Raw genomic sequence first — 16,520 nt, forward strand, 5'->3', positions numbered from 1 at the left:
GCGGATTAAGAGAACTATTGTAGAATGAAGTTTTCGGGACCATTTCTGTATTTTAAAGGGATACTAAAGGAAAAACCTGACTTGGCGATTTTCCACGTTCTTTGTGTTTAACTTGCTACCATAAAACAATTTTCAATAAAATTTTGCCCCATTGCGGTCTGATCAGCATTCCGCGCGTACTTTTGTCAGAGCTTTCAAAACCAGAATGAGCCTGAGCAGCGAAGCGTGCGACTATACAGTCTACGTCACAAAAGACGAGCAATCAGCTGATAACACAACAGTTGTTACTGCCGGCGATTTAACTGTAGGCTATGTATGTATGTACATCAAAATGTCAGATTTCAACATCAAAACATCAGACAGTTTGCTCAAAACCTCAGATCTGACGTTAAAACATCAAATGTGGTAACGTGGCTTTTGTTATTGCTGTCTTTTGTGACGTATTCTCGAGCAGTGTTTGCACTTTTTGGTCATTTTGAAAAAAAAATGAAAATAAATGAACCATTGGACTTTGGGCCTTGCCAGCGCCATTGAAAACAAAATTTTTTCGGTAATTTTTTTTGAAATGTATTCTTGAATGTTCAGTTTACGCATTTTAATGCTTAATTCTCGCTTGAAAATTTCATTTAGTATGCCTTTAATTAGAAGTTTAATTTCCAAAGGCCAGTCATTCAAAACCAATTGTCTCCGCCCACCGATTGCTAAGTGCTAACATTCATAGATTAACGAGGTTGGTAAACAAAACGTCTTCTGCACTTGTTAAAAATGTTGAAACGTTAAGTATACTAAAAGTAAAATCTAAGGATTCATAAAAAATTTGTTATCTTCATCAGGATTCATAAATACAGCTGTTTGAAATAAATTTATTTTGATTTTGTCAATAAAATTAAGTCAAAGAATTTTGGGTTGAAACAAAATATTTCGAACTTGAAAGTATTTCGTATTGTAGGCTATAGCGCAGTGGTTCTCAAACTGGGGTCCGCGGTCCTTTTGGGGTCCGCGAGACAATTTTCTGGGACCGCGAAGCACCTTCCAAAAACACGACAAAAAAAAATTTTGGAAAGTAACATTTTTCAGGCAACTTATTTTCCAAACCAAAGTTAAAAGATATATTTTAGTAAGCTGGCTTGGCATCCCTCCACACAGTTTTTTAAGTCTTGCCTTTCGTTTCATTGCGATATCCTTTGTTTCGTTTCTATCGCCTTTGTTACATCAAGGAGTGCATGGTGGTGACGTACTCCTACAACACTCGTGTTTACCAGATCAAGAACAGAGTTACGAAATATACTTGACTAAAAAGGAAGTAGGCGAAGTTGATTAAGGCTGGTTATTTTGACTGATTTAAGTTTTGAATTGAATGCCATTCCGAACTTTTAGCTTTTTTAGCCTTAGTCACATTAGGAAAAAATTAATAACTTTTTAACTTTATTAATTGAATTTTTAACTTAAATTTAAGTACAAAAAGTGAAAATGGCTCAGCCTCGAAAAAAAATTAAGATCCAATGATTCCTATGTTAAATTTGGTTTCTTTGTGATACATTCTGGAGGAAAAGAAAAGCCGCAGTGCGTGTTATGCTGTAAAGTTTTAGCAAGTTCTGCTCTAAAACCTAGCAAGCTGAAAAGACATTTGGTAACACATCATCCAGATTATCAAAACAAAGATGCAGATTTTTTTAAACGGCAAGCTGATAGTTTAGTTAGGTCGAGATTTGATAGCACTAGTGATCAATGGAAGGAAAATACTGCAGGGTTAAGGGCCTCCTACGAAGTTGCAAGAAAAATAGCTATCGCTAAGAAGCCTCACACCATCGAAGAACAACTAATCTTGCCTTGTTGCCAAGTTATTGTATCAAACGTTGTGGGAGAATCTGAAGCTCAAAAGCTGAAGCAAGTGTCTCTGTCAAACGACACTGTGAGTAGGAGAATATCTGAGCTATCGGAAAACATTTTGTCGCAGGTAGTGTCAAAGGTACAGAAGTCAATGTCACATTGATACCTAGCTCAAAACATGTTGGATGTAATGCATGATAATATCAAGATCATATTGAACCAAACATAGAATAGAACTGATAACACCCAAGCAGGTGCACCCATTTTATTGACGTGTGCATTTTTAATTGCATTTAACAAATAAATTATTATTTGCCGTTTTTTGCCTTAAGTTTTTAATGGACCGTGAGTCGTTGAAAAAATAGCAAGGAGACCGTTCAAACAATTTTTTGAAAAAGTTTGAGAACCACTGCTATAGCGTGACAATTAGCTCACAACGAAACGACGTTGCATTACTTTAATAAACAAAACTAAGGCCAAGCAAATTGTTTTGAACATAAAGTAATCGAAAATAAGGATCAGAACGTTTGTCAAAAGTATTTTTGTAAGGATTAAAAGGTAAAAAACGTAATTTAGCAGTGAACGTATTTGGGTTAATTTTTTAAATTGGTTCTCCGATGTCGTATAATAGTTGCCCGCATTTCATCACCGAATAATTGAATAAATTCTTAAATCATTGCCCACCAGCAAACAAACTACGTCATTAATAACAACGTCAGTATGGGTAGATGCTGAGGAATGTGACTAACATGTGTGAGCTTCGTTTTTGAGTAGGTCTAAGTGCTAACATGTCCACATTTTAAATAGCACTTCAAAATATATCACCATTTTTTAGTCAGCCGAGGTTGGTGTGGAAATGACCACGCAATGAAATCGATTTTATGTTCCAACGCAAAGTCAAACTAATGTGCATCAATTGCTGTGAAGATGTGCGCAGCAAAATTGAAAACAAATGCAACACTGCTCTTACGCTGTGTATATTTGAGAAACTTCACACAAAACAAATTTGTTTGCACAAAGGATGCAAAATTTATTATTTAGGGTTAGGCTATAATATAATTTTAAAATATCTCTAAATACGATTACATAAAACACGCTGTATTTATATTTATCGAATTCACTAAATCAGTGATTCACAACAGTTTCAGTCTTTTAATCTTAGTTGAAAATGTGCGACGTACCCAGAAATTTTAAATGACGCACTGGGGTGTCGTGACACAGTTTGAGAACCACTGCACTAAATCAATAAACACACTGTGTGCAATAAACTTACATCGTCATTTTCTGCTTCTAATTGCTTTTTGGCAGATTCCAAATCATCGCATTTTTCCAAAGCAGCATCGCAATCGTTTCGAAGTTGCCTCATCTTTTTCTTGATTTGATCCATCTTTGCTTGTTGATGTTGCAGATAGTTATCGGATTTGTAAAAATGAGAGTTTATAGTAAGCTGCTGATTCTGAAACACAAATTGTTCATGAAAAGATGAATATTATTCAAAACTATACCTTGTATGTAAAGTGGCGTAATAAATGGATACAAAATTATGTCAAATTCAAAGTAATTGATTCGCCGATTGATTTCCTAGCCAAAAATTCTTTCTTGCAGTTATCACTCTGATAGCTGTTTAGAAAATGCCATTATGGTTCTTATTGGTATGCCAGACTGTATCACTTCCAAACAGCAAATCAATTGTTTTTTACATTGATTCAACATCGTCGGCAGATATTAAATCAATGCAAAAAACGGTTGCTTTGCTGTCTGGACGACGCAGCATGACATGCAAAACGACTGCACTTGTAGGCGAAACTATGTCACCAAATTTTGTAAAGTGAACTTAATCTGCTCTCTTGCCTAAACCTAAGACTTCAATTTTGCCTCAAAAGATCCTTCTACTCTTATTGTTTTTGGGGTTTTAGCGACGCAGTACGTAGCCTACGACAGTGCTACTCGTCGTCGTCGTCTGAGCTTCTGGGGCCGAGAGTCTATCCTTTTACCACCCCAGATTCACGATGTTCTCGGATTACACTGGAATGCTGCTAGAGAGCAGCCAGTCTTTTGTTTCATCATCCATGACGCGCAGACCTTCCACTCCGTTAGGTGGCTTGAAGGTGGTACAGTCATTGATGATGTGGTCTGCGGTCTGTTCCTCGGCACCACATTCACAGGAGGAGGAAGAAGCCATTCCCCATTGGTGCATGGTTGAGCGGAAAAGCCCGACGCCGCACGGAAACGGCCGAGGCGCACCCATGCCTGTCTCTGTAGTGTCAGGCCGATGGGGCGTGTGTCGGCGTCGGGGATGAATGAATGGAGTCTGGTGGTGCTTGACCTTCATTCAGAATTCCATTTATGATCCGCCCAAGTAGCCGCAGAGATGTCTTGTTCATCAGTTTCGTTGATCAGAAGCCGAGCGGCTGGCACGAATGGGTGTCTTGATTTCAGTCGGCGGGGGTGTCCGTTTGGGAAGGCAGAGATCTTGTGGTGGAGAAGATGGTTAGGCTCCAGTGCCCGTCGACCGAGGAACAGAGTGGCTTTTTCGCGACGAAGCTCAGCAGGTTGGATGCCAGCGAGAATGGGGAGATTGTCCAATGGTGTGGGACGCAGGCATCCGGTCACTGTGCGCAGGGCGCTGTTTATGGCAGTATCGATGTTGTGGCAGTGAGCACTGCGGCACCAGACAGGTGCACAGTACTCTGCAGAAGAGTAGACAAGGGCTGAGGCTGCTATTCGCAAAGTGTCAGCCCTCGCCCCCCAGCTAGAGCCTGCCAGGCGCTTTAGTAGTGCAGCGTGGGATGTCAGTTTCTTGCGCAGTGGCACCAAATGGTGGCGGTATGTGAGCGATCTGTCTAGTGTCACCCCAGATACCTTGGCTCGGGGCAGAAGGACAGAGGTTTTCCGTTGTTGTTGACATGTAGCTCACGATCAGCTTCCCGATTGTGTAGGTGGAAAGCTGCCGCCGCAGTTTTGGTTTCGCTGAGTTTCAGTCGCCAGTTCTAGAGATAAGCTGAGATGGTTTGCATGTCCTGGCTCAAGGTGTCTTCTAGATTTTCCCACGACTTTGTAGAGTGGAGAATTGCCAGATCGTCCGCATAAGCGTATTTTGCGGAGACCGTGGTTGGCAGGTCGTGGGTGTAGATGTTGAAAAGAAGTGGAGCCAGGACCGATCCCTGTGGGACGCCGTTTTTCAGGCGTCTCAGTCTGCTTCGCCGTGGATTGCCGGTGGTGAGGGTGAAGCTTCGGTTCCTGACAAGTTCCATAATCAAATGGACCATATGTCGGTCAGGAAGCAGGCGAAGCAGCTTGTAAGTAAGGCCGCGATGCCATACAGTATCGTAGGCAGCTGTGAGATTTAGAAAGACAGCGCGGCCTTCTTTTTTGCCTCAAAGCAGTCCTCAATGTCTTGGGTCAACAGTGTGACCTGATCTACAGTGGATTTTCCGCGCCGAAATCCAGCTTGCTCTTTTGGAAGGAGCGGGTCGATGATTGGGTTGACGCGGGCATAGATCAGCCTTTCGAGGATTTTGAAAGGAACGCAGAGGAGGGATATCGGACGATAACTCCCCGGGTCCTCTGGTGGCTTGTGAGGCTTAGGGATCGCAACTACTAGAGCTCTTCTCTAGATTTTTGGAATTGTGAGGTGGTGCAGGCAGGAAGAGAGGAATCTGCGTAACCAGGACTTGAGGGCAGGGCCAGCATGGAGCACAAGCTCAGGGCAGATCTATCCGGCCCTGGAGACTTGTGTGGTTTCACTAGGCGGAGGGCGGTGGCGAATTCCCCCGGAGTGAAATCTCCAGAGATTGTTTTTTCTTGTGGTGTTACCACTCGCCACAGGGCAGACACCTCCCTGGCGACAAGGCGGGATGTCTCGCGGTCCCCTATCCCGTAGACCCCATTCCGCACCAGCTGGGAAGCGATGGCATTTGCAGAAACGGGGCACTGGCGAGGGGAGTTTGCTGAGCGCCCAGAGAGGTTGTTGATGCTCCATGCTTTGCGGCTTGAGTGTGAGAAGTCGATGGTTTGGACGGCTTCATTCCATCACTCAAGCTTCTTTGCGTCCAGCCGCTCAAGTAGGCCTAGTCTGGTGGCGGCGGCGTTAGAAGCAGTACCCGGGGTGGCGTTTAGGTAGGAGCGATAGAGAGCTTCACACTCAGAGTCCCAGCATGGTGTATAGCTGGTTTGATGGCCACGTGGTATTGTGGCCTTTGCCGCAATTATTATAGCATTGCAGAAGTCCTGGTATGCCTCGTCTGCGTTGCATGTTTCAGGTGGTAGTAACTTTGCAGTAGACTCATTGGTCAAGAGGCTGTACTGATTCCAATCGGCCTTTTTGAAGTTCCATCGCTTCACCGGTGAACTCGGGACAGGAGCCACAAGTTTTGGGGCGATGATGAGGGACGGCCGGTGTTGGGACCGCGGGAACTTCTCAAGCACACGTCTGTCTAGAAGAGAGCTGTCGACACTCGCGAAGGCCAAGTCAGGGTTTGTCCCTGTTCCCCAGCGGCCGGAGTGGAAACTGGCTGGTTCCTTTGGATTGAATAGGAGGGCAAGATGGTTTGTAGAGGCCCAGTCAGCCAGCAATTCTCCGTCGCTGCTTGTGTGTTGTAGCCCCAGTCGATGTGCTGGCAGTTGAAGTCGCCAGCGTAGAGACTGGGGGAGGGGAACGTTGGAGGGGATGATGGTAACATTCGCGAGGGTGGGGGCTTGTAGATGTTGACGATGTTGTAGTCTGAGATACATATGCACACCCACTCAATCTCGGCATCAATTGGAGATTGGTCGACAAACGGTGCTACTCACACTGTGGTACGCGTAGCCTACTGGTGCTGGTACGCAAACACTTGACTGCCGGTACGCGATTAGTTTAAAAATACTGTATTGAACCAGTTAAGATTTAGGCTTGCAGGTTTTGATTTTAATATTATGTAACCATCTATTTAAAATATAATTTTATGCGTGTTGATAACATCGGAGTTTGCTTTATTTGTTCATTTTACGTATTTTTCAAATTTTCTTTTTTACATGTGCTAGCTGAAGATGTTATTACTATAGCGAAATCGATTCTTAACTTAATAAATTACACTAAGAGGTTAGATTGTTGTGCAAATGCCAGCATTTGATGAATGCAAAATAGCAGTACCATCTGTATTGAACATTATTGTTTAGTGACAAGATCCGAATCCACTTAGCATGTGTTTTTTTATAACGATATTGAAATGGCAGTGTAAACGAATGTAGTAGTGAAAGGTGATATCATTCGTTTTCAAGATTATAGTTTTGACTTCACAAGGTCTACTAAAATAAAGCTTTCCAGTGTCAGTTCAAGATAAAAGTAGCGCGTAGAAGTAGCAGTTGCGCGCATTACATTTTGTTCGTACTGTGGTAGTGCGCTACTTTTTGTCGACTGGTAGCGGTAGCACTTTTGGCATGCAGCGACAGCGCGCTACTTTCAAAATAGCGGATGTCCACCTTTGCATGTGGCCTACATAAATCGGAGTCTATCACTTTAAAACCTAATTGATTCTGATTCGGGCAAAAGTAATATTGGAAGTGTCAAAGTGTAGTCAGTAAAAACAAATGTTCAAATTTTTTGGACAATACGATGCGTTACATTTAAAATTTTTTGCAATAAATGGTGCTGGTCTGCCGAAACCGTAATATGTTGTTTGTAGAGTTGTGCTCAACAATAACTCAATACACCATCAAATCTAAAGTGACGTTTATTTTCCAAACATAAAGAAATTAGAACTAAGCCAATAAAATTTTTGAAAGGAATCGAAACGAATTAAAACCTGCCCAAAAGCAAATGTACAGACACTTATAGAATGTTTGCACGTATCCTATGCAGCGGTAAAGATTGCAAAAACTCCTAAACCGTACCCCTATAGCGAAATGTTAGTCAAAAATCGTCTGTGAATTTGCTCAATGAAAACTTATAAAACCAAGATTGGCCTTGCTGAAGACCTCTACAGGAACGCTGTATTAAAAATTTTGAGTAGCAATGGCCTACGATGAGTCAAAATGTGAAATGTACCACTAAAACAAATAGTGCGAATTGCTGCGATGGAATAAATAAAACACAAGTATCCTTTAACTATTCTAATTCTCCTTTTGCACGTCCAATGTGATGGATGAGGTTGGCGTTGCTTCACAAGTAAATCAATTCTGGAAAATGTTTCAAAAAGGCACACGTTTGAGTCCTGTTCAACCGAACGTCTGCCACGGAAAATTGTTAGATGCCAGTACGACCTCAAATGTCACTTTCAAGTTTTGCATTTTGTCTCGCAAGCCCTCTAACTGAAACTGTATTTTGTCAAGAATGAATTTGAAAAAGCGCAAACCATTTGGAGAAATACAAATTGTATGTTTTGACACATTAAAAATACAAAAATAATTTTCATGAAGCAAAATAAATACTTTGAATGGGCAGAACGACAACGGAAGCCGCATGATTTCATGACACGCAACTCCGAACTATTATTATGCGTCATTCCGTGATTAATGAAGCGTTTAAACCAACTTGGTTTGTCGCAGGTTTTCATGGTTGTGAATACAGCCGAAGGCTTTCAATAAATTGTTTGCGTAAATGAAGACGTCTGACAAGTTAAGACTAAATTGTCTTCGCTTGGTTGCAGTCTTCCCTTTTAGTTGATTAAACGTCGTTACACGTAAAACAGCCGCAAACTTCTATTTCATTGTTCGCCTTAATGTGGGCTGAAGTGAGCCAGCAGTTTTGTGGGTTTGTGTCGAGTTTACGTAGCTTTTTGATTGAATGATGTAAAATGAAGCGAATTTGGACGACGCATAAAAAGCTATCACAATCATTCCGTCAGAATCAGCTTGTGTACGCCCACTGAACGATGTTTCTGAACCTTAGCGTAGTTTCATGATGAAATTGCTAAAGAACAGTATGGCTTTGAGTGCACGTTTTCGAGCTATTAAAACTAAGACATTTTCTAGATTATTCTGCTTGTAAAATTTTATGTTTAATTGCCTGCTTTTTCTGTAGCTAGGTGTACGTGTACCCAGTGGTGTTTGCAAGGAAACACTTTTGTATTGAGCACATATAGAATGCAGTATAAAATTTGTGAAAAGATTTTTTTTTTCAAGTAGAACACAATTTCTGTTCTGTTACATCAAGTTGAAACGTGATACGTATTCACGGAAAATAGCCAACATACAGCAAAACCTTCATCTTTAATCAAAGAAAAGTAGGTTAACAGATTTACGTCTTACTGCAATTTCAAGAAATAGCGAAATTTAACAATCGAAGAGAAATTGTATCCAAATAAGGTTAATTTGAATTTAATCTGCAATAAACATATCAAATAGGTCAACAGAACATCACAAACCTATACATTTTCATGTCTTACAGGAGAAAAATGACTTGCGAAATTGTTTAATACTGTTTCCTGAAGAGTAATATTTGCTTTGGAAGTACAGTAGACTATGCTTTTTAGGATATTAGCGATGGCATTTGAATGGGATCTACTATTTTCTCAGTATTTGCCATGGATTTTTCAACGATACAAATATCTTTGCAAAGTGCGTTTTAATTGTCAGTTTCGGTTGTCGCTGAAGTCTGCATGACTCGCCAAGTTACAAATAACATACCGGTAGCCTGCTCTATTGAAACCTTTCTTGTTTTTCAATACCTGGTCACTGATTCTGTAAGGACATTTTGCTTTAAAAACCGACGTCTGCTAGATGACTACTTAGACCTTTGTTGACAGTAAATTTCTGTTGCTCTCAGCGCTTAATTGCTTACCCGACTGTCTGCAGGGCAACGCCTAAATCAAAATTGTTTGCTCATAAACATCAAAATAACAAAGCTGAAAGCCGAAACGGTAACTCGAGCGAAGCGCAAGACCTTTTGTAAACGGTTTCTCGAATGTTTTTCACGCAGTCTTAGCCTTTTTAAAGTAAAATGAGAAGAATAAGGAAAATAACCAAACCAACCTCTTTGCGACAATGTGCAAATGCTGACTTTTACATTTCAACACCCATATTCAAATGCGTTGTTACTTTAGTTATAAGCGATGAAAAAAGGAGGTGACGTCACATTAGCATTCTTTTGCTAAACTTGGTGAAGAGAGGTTGCTGAGAGCACCGGCACAGCACCAAATATGGAGATAAGTATGGCGGATTGTTGTAGTCGGAATGGAATGTAAAATATGTGGAAAAAATCGTTTAGGATTACAATATCAAATTCTTAGATGCTTTTTTTGATGTCTATTTCGACCTAAAAGGTTATGGTCATTCGATTGACTAAGACAAACAAATCGAAACACATCCATTAAAACTGTTTGTTTGAATAGATTGTTTTGGTTGAAATGAAATATAAGGACGATGAGCATGATTTTTTTATTCAAACGAAACAAAATATAAACAATGAAGAATTTTGCGTCAAACAGGAACAAAATATTTTGAAATTTCAAAAATCTTTGTGCTAGACACGCATGGATCGAACCTGAACAAAGTGAAATCGCAGTTTTTTATGAAAGGAAGCCATAAAATTATGAGCTCAAAAAAGAAAATGTTTTTCAGATGACGCATCTTACCGTGGTTGGCGTGGTTATGCTGATTTGAATGTTGCAACCGTTAGAGCAAACCTGCTAAGTATCAAATTACTTTACAAGAGAGTATATTTACTTTTGTGTTGCAGGAGGCTACGATAAATTGCCGACAACGAACTGGGTAAATCTCTTGACAATCGAACCACTAAAATTTTTCATACAACTTCTGCATGTCACAAGCTTGAAATTGGCAGCCGAAGAGCAACTGTTCAAATGAAGCAAGGATCGATCCTCAGCCTACAGCTAAGACACACTGCAAATGCCATTCATTTTTTTCTGCACCGACACTGCACTGATCAAGATCAATGCACCAAGCTAGGCACACCTTTTACATTGCAGTAGCATACATGTAAACAGTGGCGTACGCAGGATTTTCTCAAGGGGGGGGGGGGGGGGGCATTGAGAGTAGCGTAGCCAGGAATTTTTAAAGGGGGGGTTTTGACGACCGGCGGCGAAGCCCGACAGCGTTTTCGCTTAAGACGACACCCAGCGGCGGGGGGTCTGGGGGGGCCTCCCCCAGAAAATTTTGAAAAATTACTTTGAATTTGGTGCATTCTGAGAGCATTTTCAACAAAAATGTGGGTATGAATATTCCTGTAAAATGGTGCTGTCCGGTGGCATAGCAAAAGCATAAGATCATGTTTTCTTCTGCATTTTTCGGAAATAAAGCTCAGTCTCTATGTTTTCTTGTTGTTAATTCCTGGCTGAGATGTTTGAATGTTTGGTATTGGCAAAACTCGCTCTTTTAATGGAGTTTTGTTTAAAATTAGGCTAACTTTGTTTTAGACTGAAACCATCATTCCCAAGCATAAAGAAACTGAAAGCATCATTCTCAATATCGTGACGTCACACGCGTGCCAAAGTGGGGTTGTAACCCCCAAGGCCCAACCCCCCCCCCTTTGGCTATGCCACTGGCCATTGATATCCCAGACGTCTTTATGATATCCCAGTATGGTTTTGGTTTAGACTTTATCCATTTCTCTCTCACTAGTCACTATAATAGGCTTACAGAACACTATGCTACATTGGCATACCTGGGGTGGGGTAGGTGAATTGGGCCATGTATTTCATATTGGCTTAGTCTATAAAACAACATTGTTACAGTAATTGCTTTGACAGAGCAATGCAAAACATATTAAATGCCTTAATCTACGTCGTTAACTACTAAAACATTCTTAAGGGGGGGGGGGGGGGGGGGGGGGCATGGCCCAATGGACCCCCCCCTGCGTACGCCACTGCATGTAAATGATTTCACCAGCATACATCGATTACGAAAGCTAACTTTAAGCAACTTCTACCAATTGTAACAGCTGTTTCAACGCAACAGCTTCTTTCAAAAGTTAGTGAACAGCAATAGTTAAAAAAGGAATGACGTAGCAAGTCAATGTGCTGGGGTAGATTCCGAAATGCAGTGGTGCCGAAGTTAGTTGAGGATTGGGGGGGATAATTCAACAATTTATCAAATTTTAGACGATTTTTGAACATTGGGGAGGATGCAAATTTTTGTACACAATTTTAGTGGTAGCCTACAGGTGTTAAGTTTATTAAACAATCACCAGACCTCGGTAAATTAGCTGCTAACAGCATAATATACAGATAAAAAATCATGCAGATAAAAGTGCTACCAGTGCGCTTGTGAATTAATGCTTGTTTCTTATTCTTGCAGCAGTCAAAGAAAATTGGTAACTCCAGCAGGATTCGAACTTATGACCTTCCAATAAATACTTAGTTTTTCAAAAAAACAAAAAAACAACAGAAGTTATACTTTTCTTCGTGTCCTCTCCTTCACTAGAATCACTACACTTAGTGCGCTATAGGACAAAGTCATTAGTCAGGAGACTGAAAACAATCGAAGCTACAAAAGAATGTCTGCAAATTTATGACAAAAATAATGACTTTCAAACACTTAACAAGAAGTTTTTGCAACCGAACATGTTACGTCTTACGGTAGTGCACATTGAAAACTCATTAGCAATGTCATTTATGCTGATGTCATTAAGAATATTTTGGTGAATGTTGCAAATAATACTAGCATTCAACCTCTCCTGACCCAAAGTATTTCTCAGAAAGGTTTTCAATCTACAAAGATTGGAAAATGACCCCTTACAAGCAGCAGAGCTTACAGAGCAAACTGAGAGAAACTTAATCAGCTGAAGTATTTGAGAATAGAGAGGCTTTTCCAACTCGGACAATGCCTGGTAAGCTCTTTTAGATTAGAACAGCAGTCACTATAGTTAGGAGCTACGATTAAACGCAGGAGATTAATCCATTGCATACCAGAGACACAAGGCCTACACAGGAGATTAAAACAATGAGTCCCCTCATAAACATTACTGCAGTGCCGTGGCCGGTGTCCGACTGGTCCTTAATATCTTCAATGAAGGTCCTTCATTGTCTAGCGTCAAATCCAAGACAATTTAGAACTGTGATCAAACATCAATAAAAGAAAAACAACAGCAATGCGAGATGCTTGCAAACAACTAAATCGGAGTACAACTTCATAGCAAACATTTTTTTCTAAATTATTGGGGGGATGCTGCCAAAATATTGGGGGGATATATCCCCCCATCCCCCCCTACTTCGGCACCACTGCCGAAATGGCTTGGTATGGCGTAGCCTAGTCCAAACAAAGTTTGAAAATCACTGGCATAGGGAACGTCGCACGCGTGTTGAAAAACGCGGATAATAATGTTATGGATTCTTTACCAATAAACAAGATTGTTAGAAAGTTCTTGAAATCAGGCTCCTCAACTGAAGACGTAGTGGAATTGTGAAAACCGAATTCAAAAACTCTCTAAAAACCTTATTGAAATACCAAGTCGGATAATGGTTAGCACCAAAGTATGAGCGAAATTTATTGATTTCATTATTGAAACAGTAATTGTTCGATTTGAATCAACCAAGCCTATGTTGTTTCAATGAAATTTATTCTATAGGTGAACATTTGGCTATATTACTACGTGCTTAACACTTCACAGAATCCCTAAAACTCATTCCAGCAACCGCGGTTGATAAACGCTGAAGACAGATTGGCTCATGTTTTTGTTTTGGCGATAACCTAAGCTGGAAAAAATCTGGCAAGTGAAATTTTATTGAGTAGAAAACCGGATGCAAACGAAAAGGTTAGCCTATGCCTAAGTAGAACTAGTAAAATCCGGATTCAAATTGCAGAAACGTAAGTAGACATTTAGCCCAAGACTAGACATAACAACCGTGTGAGAACTCCTTCCTCCAACATAAACTGAAGCTCGTTAAAAGCAAAGCTGCTGCAACAGCCTTGGCCGAGTGGTCGAGTGGTTAGCGCGTTGGGCTCGCAGTCGAGAGCCTGCATGTTCGACTCCAGCCACCCGCACTTGCTGTTGTTTCTCTGGGCAAGAAACTTTACGATAATTGCCTCTACCTAGTGATCGATTTCGAGTAATGGGTAGTACCAAATTTAAGTCATAAGTAGAGTAGACAACCGGAAACAGACATTGCCGTCGGCTGCAGCGTGGGTCAGGTGTACGTAGGAAGGCGTACACTGATGCATAGCGCTCAAGTCCGCTTTCCGCAATGCAGGATAAAGATAAACAAACAAACAGCCTTCCTTCTCAACAACAGGACAGGGAGACTAAAATGTGTGTTCAAACAATACAGTGGCCACTAGACACTAGCGTTGAATCGTTGTCACTCAACACAAAGTACATCAATCTTGAAATGACACTGAAGGTAGCCTATCACTCACACATACATTTCATTTCAGTTACTGCTGCTGCTTTTTTTATTTTTATTACACAACAATAAAAAAACAAATATCTCATGTTGGAACACTACGACATCCGGTGGCCAAAAGTTGACCACTCTTGCTTGCACGACACATTGTCTTCAGGAACAGCAACTTTTCGATTTAACAGCTTATTGTGAAATGTAGGCCTATAGGCCTACAGTGTACTTGTTTATATTTTTGACCATAAAAACGATTTCGATACTTGCCAAACATGGCAGAAGTTTAGAATAAGGTAGAACCAAAGATGATTTATATATGACTTTTTCGCTTTCTAAGTCATCTATGCATGATACTGAACTATACTGCATTATCATGAACCGAATCAAGAACAAAATCAACGATGAAATGGCTGAAGAACAGTACGGATTCATAGAAAGTTCTTTCCTTGATTACAAGAAAACTTTTGACCAAGTGAAACATACCAAATTACTGGAGATGCTAGATAACATTGGAGTTGATGATGAGGATCTACGTATTAATCAAAACCTTTAGCTTGATCAAATTGCAGCAATAAAGATCAATCACAACATCAGCGATTGGATATCAATCAAGGGAGGCGTTAGACAAGGATGCATGCTCTCCCCAAGCGGCACCTAGTGAGTGGAATAATTCCCCGGCAACAACACTTCAACAATCGGAAACTTCACTCTGCCAATCTCGGTATAACCGGCCCTGCGTCAAGGGCCTCTAAAGGTATGCAAAACTACCAGAAATAACCTGTCAAGGCTTTGTCAGTCCGAGGATAAAGATTCAAAAACCTAATTTAAACTTAACCCCAAGCAAGCCTTTTTTCATTATACGGTGAGATCATACTTCGATGTCTTGAAGATGAAGCTGACGTAAGTGCTGGGGGAACTAACGTTAATAACCTGAGGTATACTGATGACACTGTCTTGAAGGCTGATTTGGAAGCAAAACTACAAAATTTGTTGAACCAAGTAAATGAAAGAAGTAAAGAATTAGGAAAGCAAATGAATGAAAAGAAAACCGAAACAATGGTAATCACAAAGAAAAAGTAAAGTGAAATTTCAATCTGTCAAATTAAAATGAATAGAAAAACAGTAAAACAAGAAAAAACTTTTCAAAATCTTGGGGCAACAATAAACTGAGACGCAGATGATAAGGAGTTCAATATACGTATTGCTCAAGCAAAATTCGCTTTTCAGTAAATGAAATCAATATTATGGAATAAGTAGCCTACATATCTTTCTCAACCAGATACAGAGTAGGCTATCAAACCGTTACATTTATCTAATTTTTAAATATAATTCAGAAACCTGGACAATTACGAAAACTAATTAATAAAAGAATAAATGGGTTTGAAATGTGGGCATTCCAAAAAATGCAGAGGATTTCCTGGACTTACAGAAAAGTAACCAAAATATCAAGTCAAACAAACAAAGAATCTACTAAAAAACTTCAAAGAAAATCAACTTCAATTTTTTGGACACATGCTGCAAAAAGGAAAATTAGAACACCTCTCTCTCTCTCACAGGCAAAATTGAAGCGAAGCGTGCCTAGGCAGACAAACCTACTAAAACCAACAAACACACAACAAATAACAAAGAATCTTGGAAACTTTTTATGCAAGAGGCAGTCGTGGCATACGAGAAGACCATGGGGCAGTCAATGCTTGGAATCCCCTGTTGGAATCAAGTGCCACAATAAAAAAAAAAGTCATCTACGGCAGAACTCCCGTGTAAATAAGCACCAATCTACATTCAAAAGCAGGGCTACTCAACTGGCGGACCGCGGTCCGAATCCGGACCTTCTGGGTGTTGAAGGTGGACCTCGGGCTTCTGGAAGAATAACTTCATTGCCACATTTTAAGGCCTCTTTAAACAGATTTCTATTATAGAAAAGCAGTTTTTGTGATTATCCAAGGAGCTGGGGGCTTCGCCCCTCGACCCCCCAACGCCTTTCCGTCTTCTCTGATGTGCGATCCACACAGCTACACTATAAAGAAGCACAATACGTTTTTTCCTTTTTTATTTCTTTGTTTGTGTCAGACAAAAATCTAAGTCATGTTACATACGGTTCTATGGTTACTACCTGAAAAGCGTTTCGGTGCTCGTAATGGTTGTTTAATTTTCGTGGTTGCATGTGAAATATTCACCGGACCACAAAAATATTCAACTTGTCAAAATGGACCTTTGCTAACATTAGTTGAGTAGCTCTGTTCTACAGTATTGCAGCAGTGCATAGCCTATATGAATTACAAACACCTTATTGTATAATTGTTATTCATGAAGAAGGACATTATGTGATGTCGAAAACGTTCGATGTGAGGTTTGTTTTTAATGTAATGTTGATTTACCGTACCGTAAATATGTTAAATCTGGTTGCGTTTCTCG

At 40.4% G+C, this 16,520-nt stretch overlaps 1 protein-coding gene across 1 annotated transcript in view; it reads right to left on the reverse strand.

The window, feature by feature from the left end:
* LOC145770404 (uncharacterized) overlaps window positions 1-3,282 on the reverse strand; it is a 33,012-nt gene extending 29,730 nt beyond the window's left edge. Inside the window, exon 1 of the mRNA XM_082582040.1 lies at window positions 3,104-3,282. Within this exon, the coding sequence (XP_082438166.1) occupies window positions 3,104-3,217 (114 nt within the window). The 5' untranslated portion in view covers window positions 3,218-3,282. The remainder of the gene's footprint in view (window positions 1-3,103) is intronic.
* Between the last annotated feature and the right edge of the window lie 13,238 nt (window positions 3,283-16,520).

Source organism: Aplidium turbinatum, chromosome 5, assembly GCF_918807975.1.
Source record: "Aplidium turbinatum chromosome 5, kaAplTurb1.1, whole genome shotgun sequence".
NCBI classification, from domain to species: Eukaryota; Metazoa; Chordata; class Ascidiacea; order Aplousobranchia; family Polyclinidae; genus Aplidium; species Aplidium turbinatum.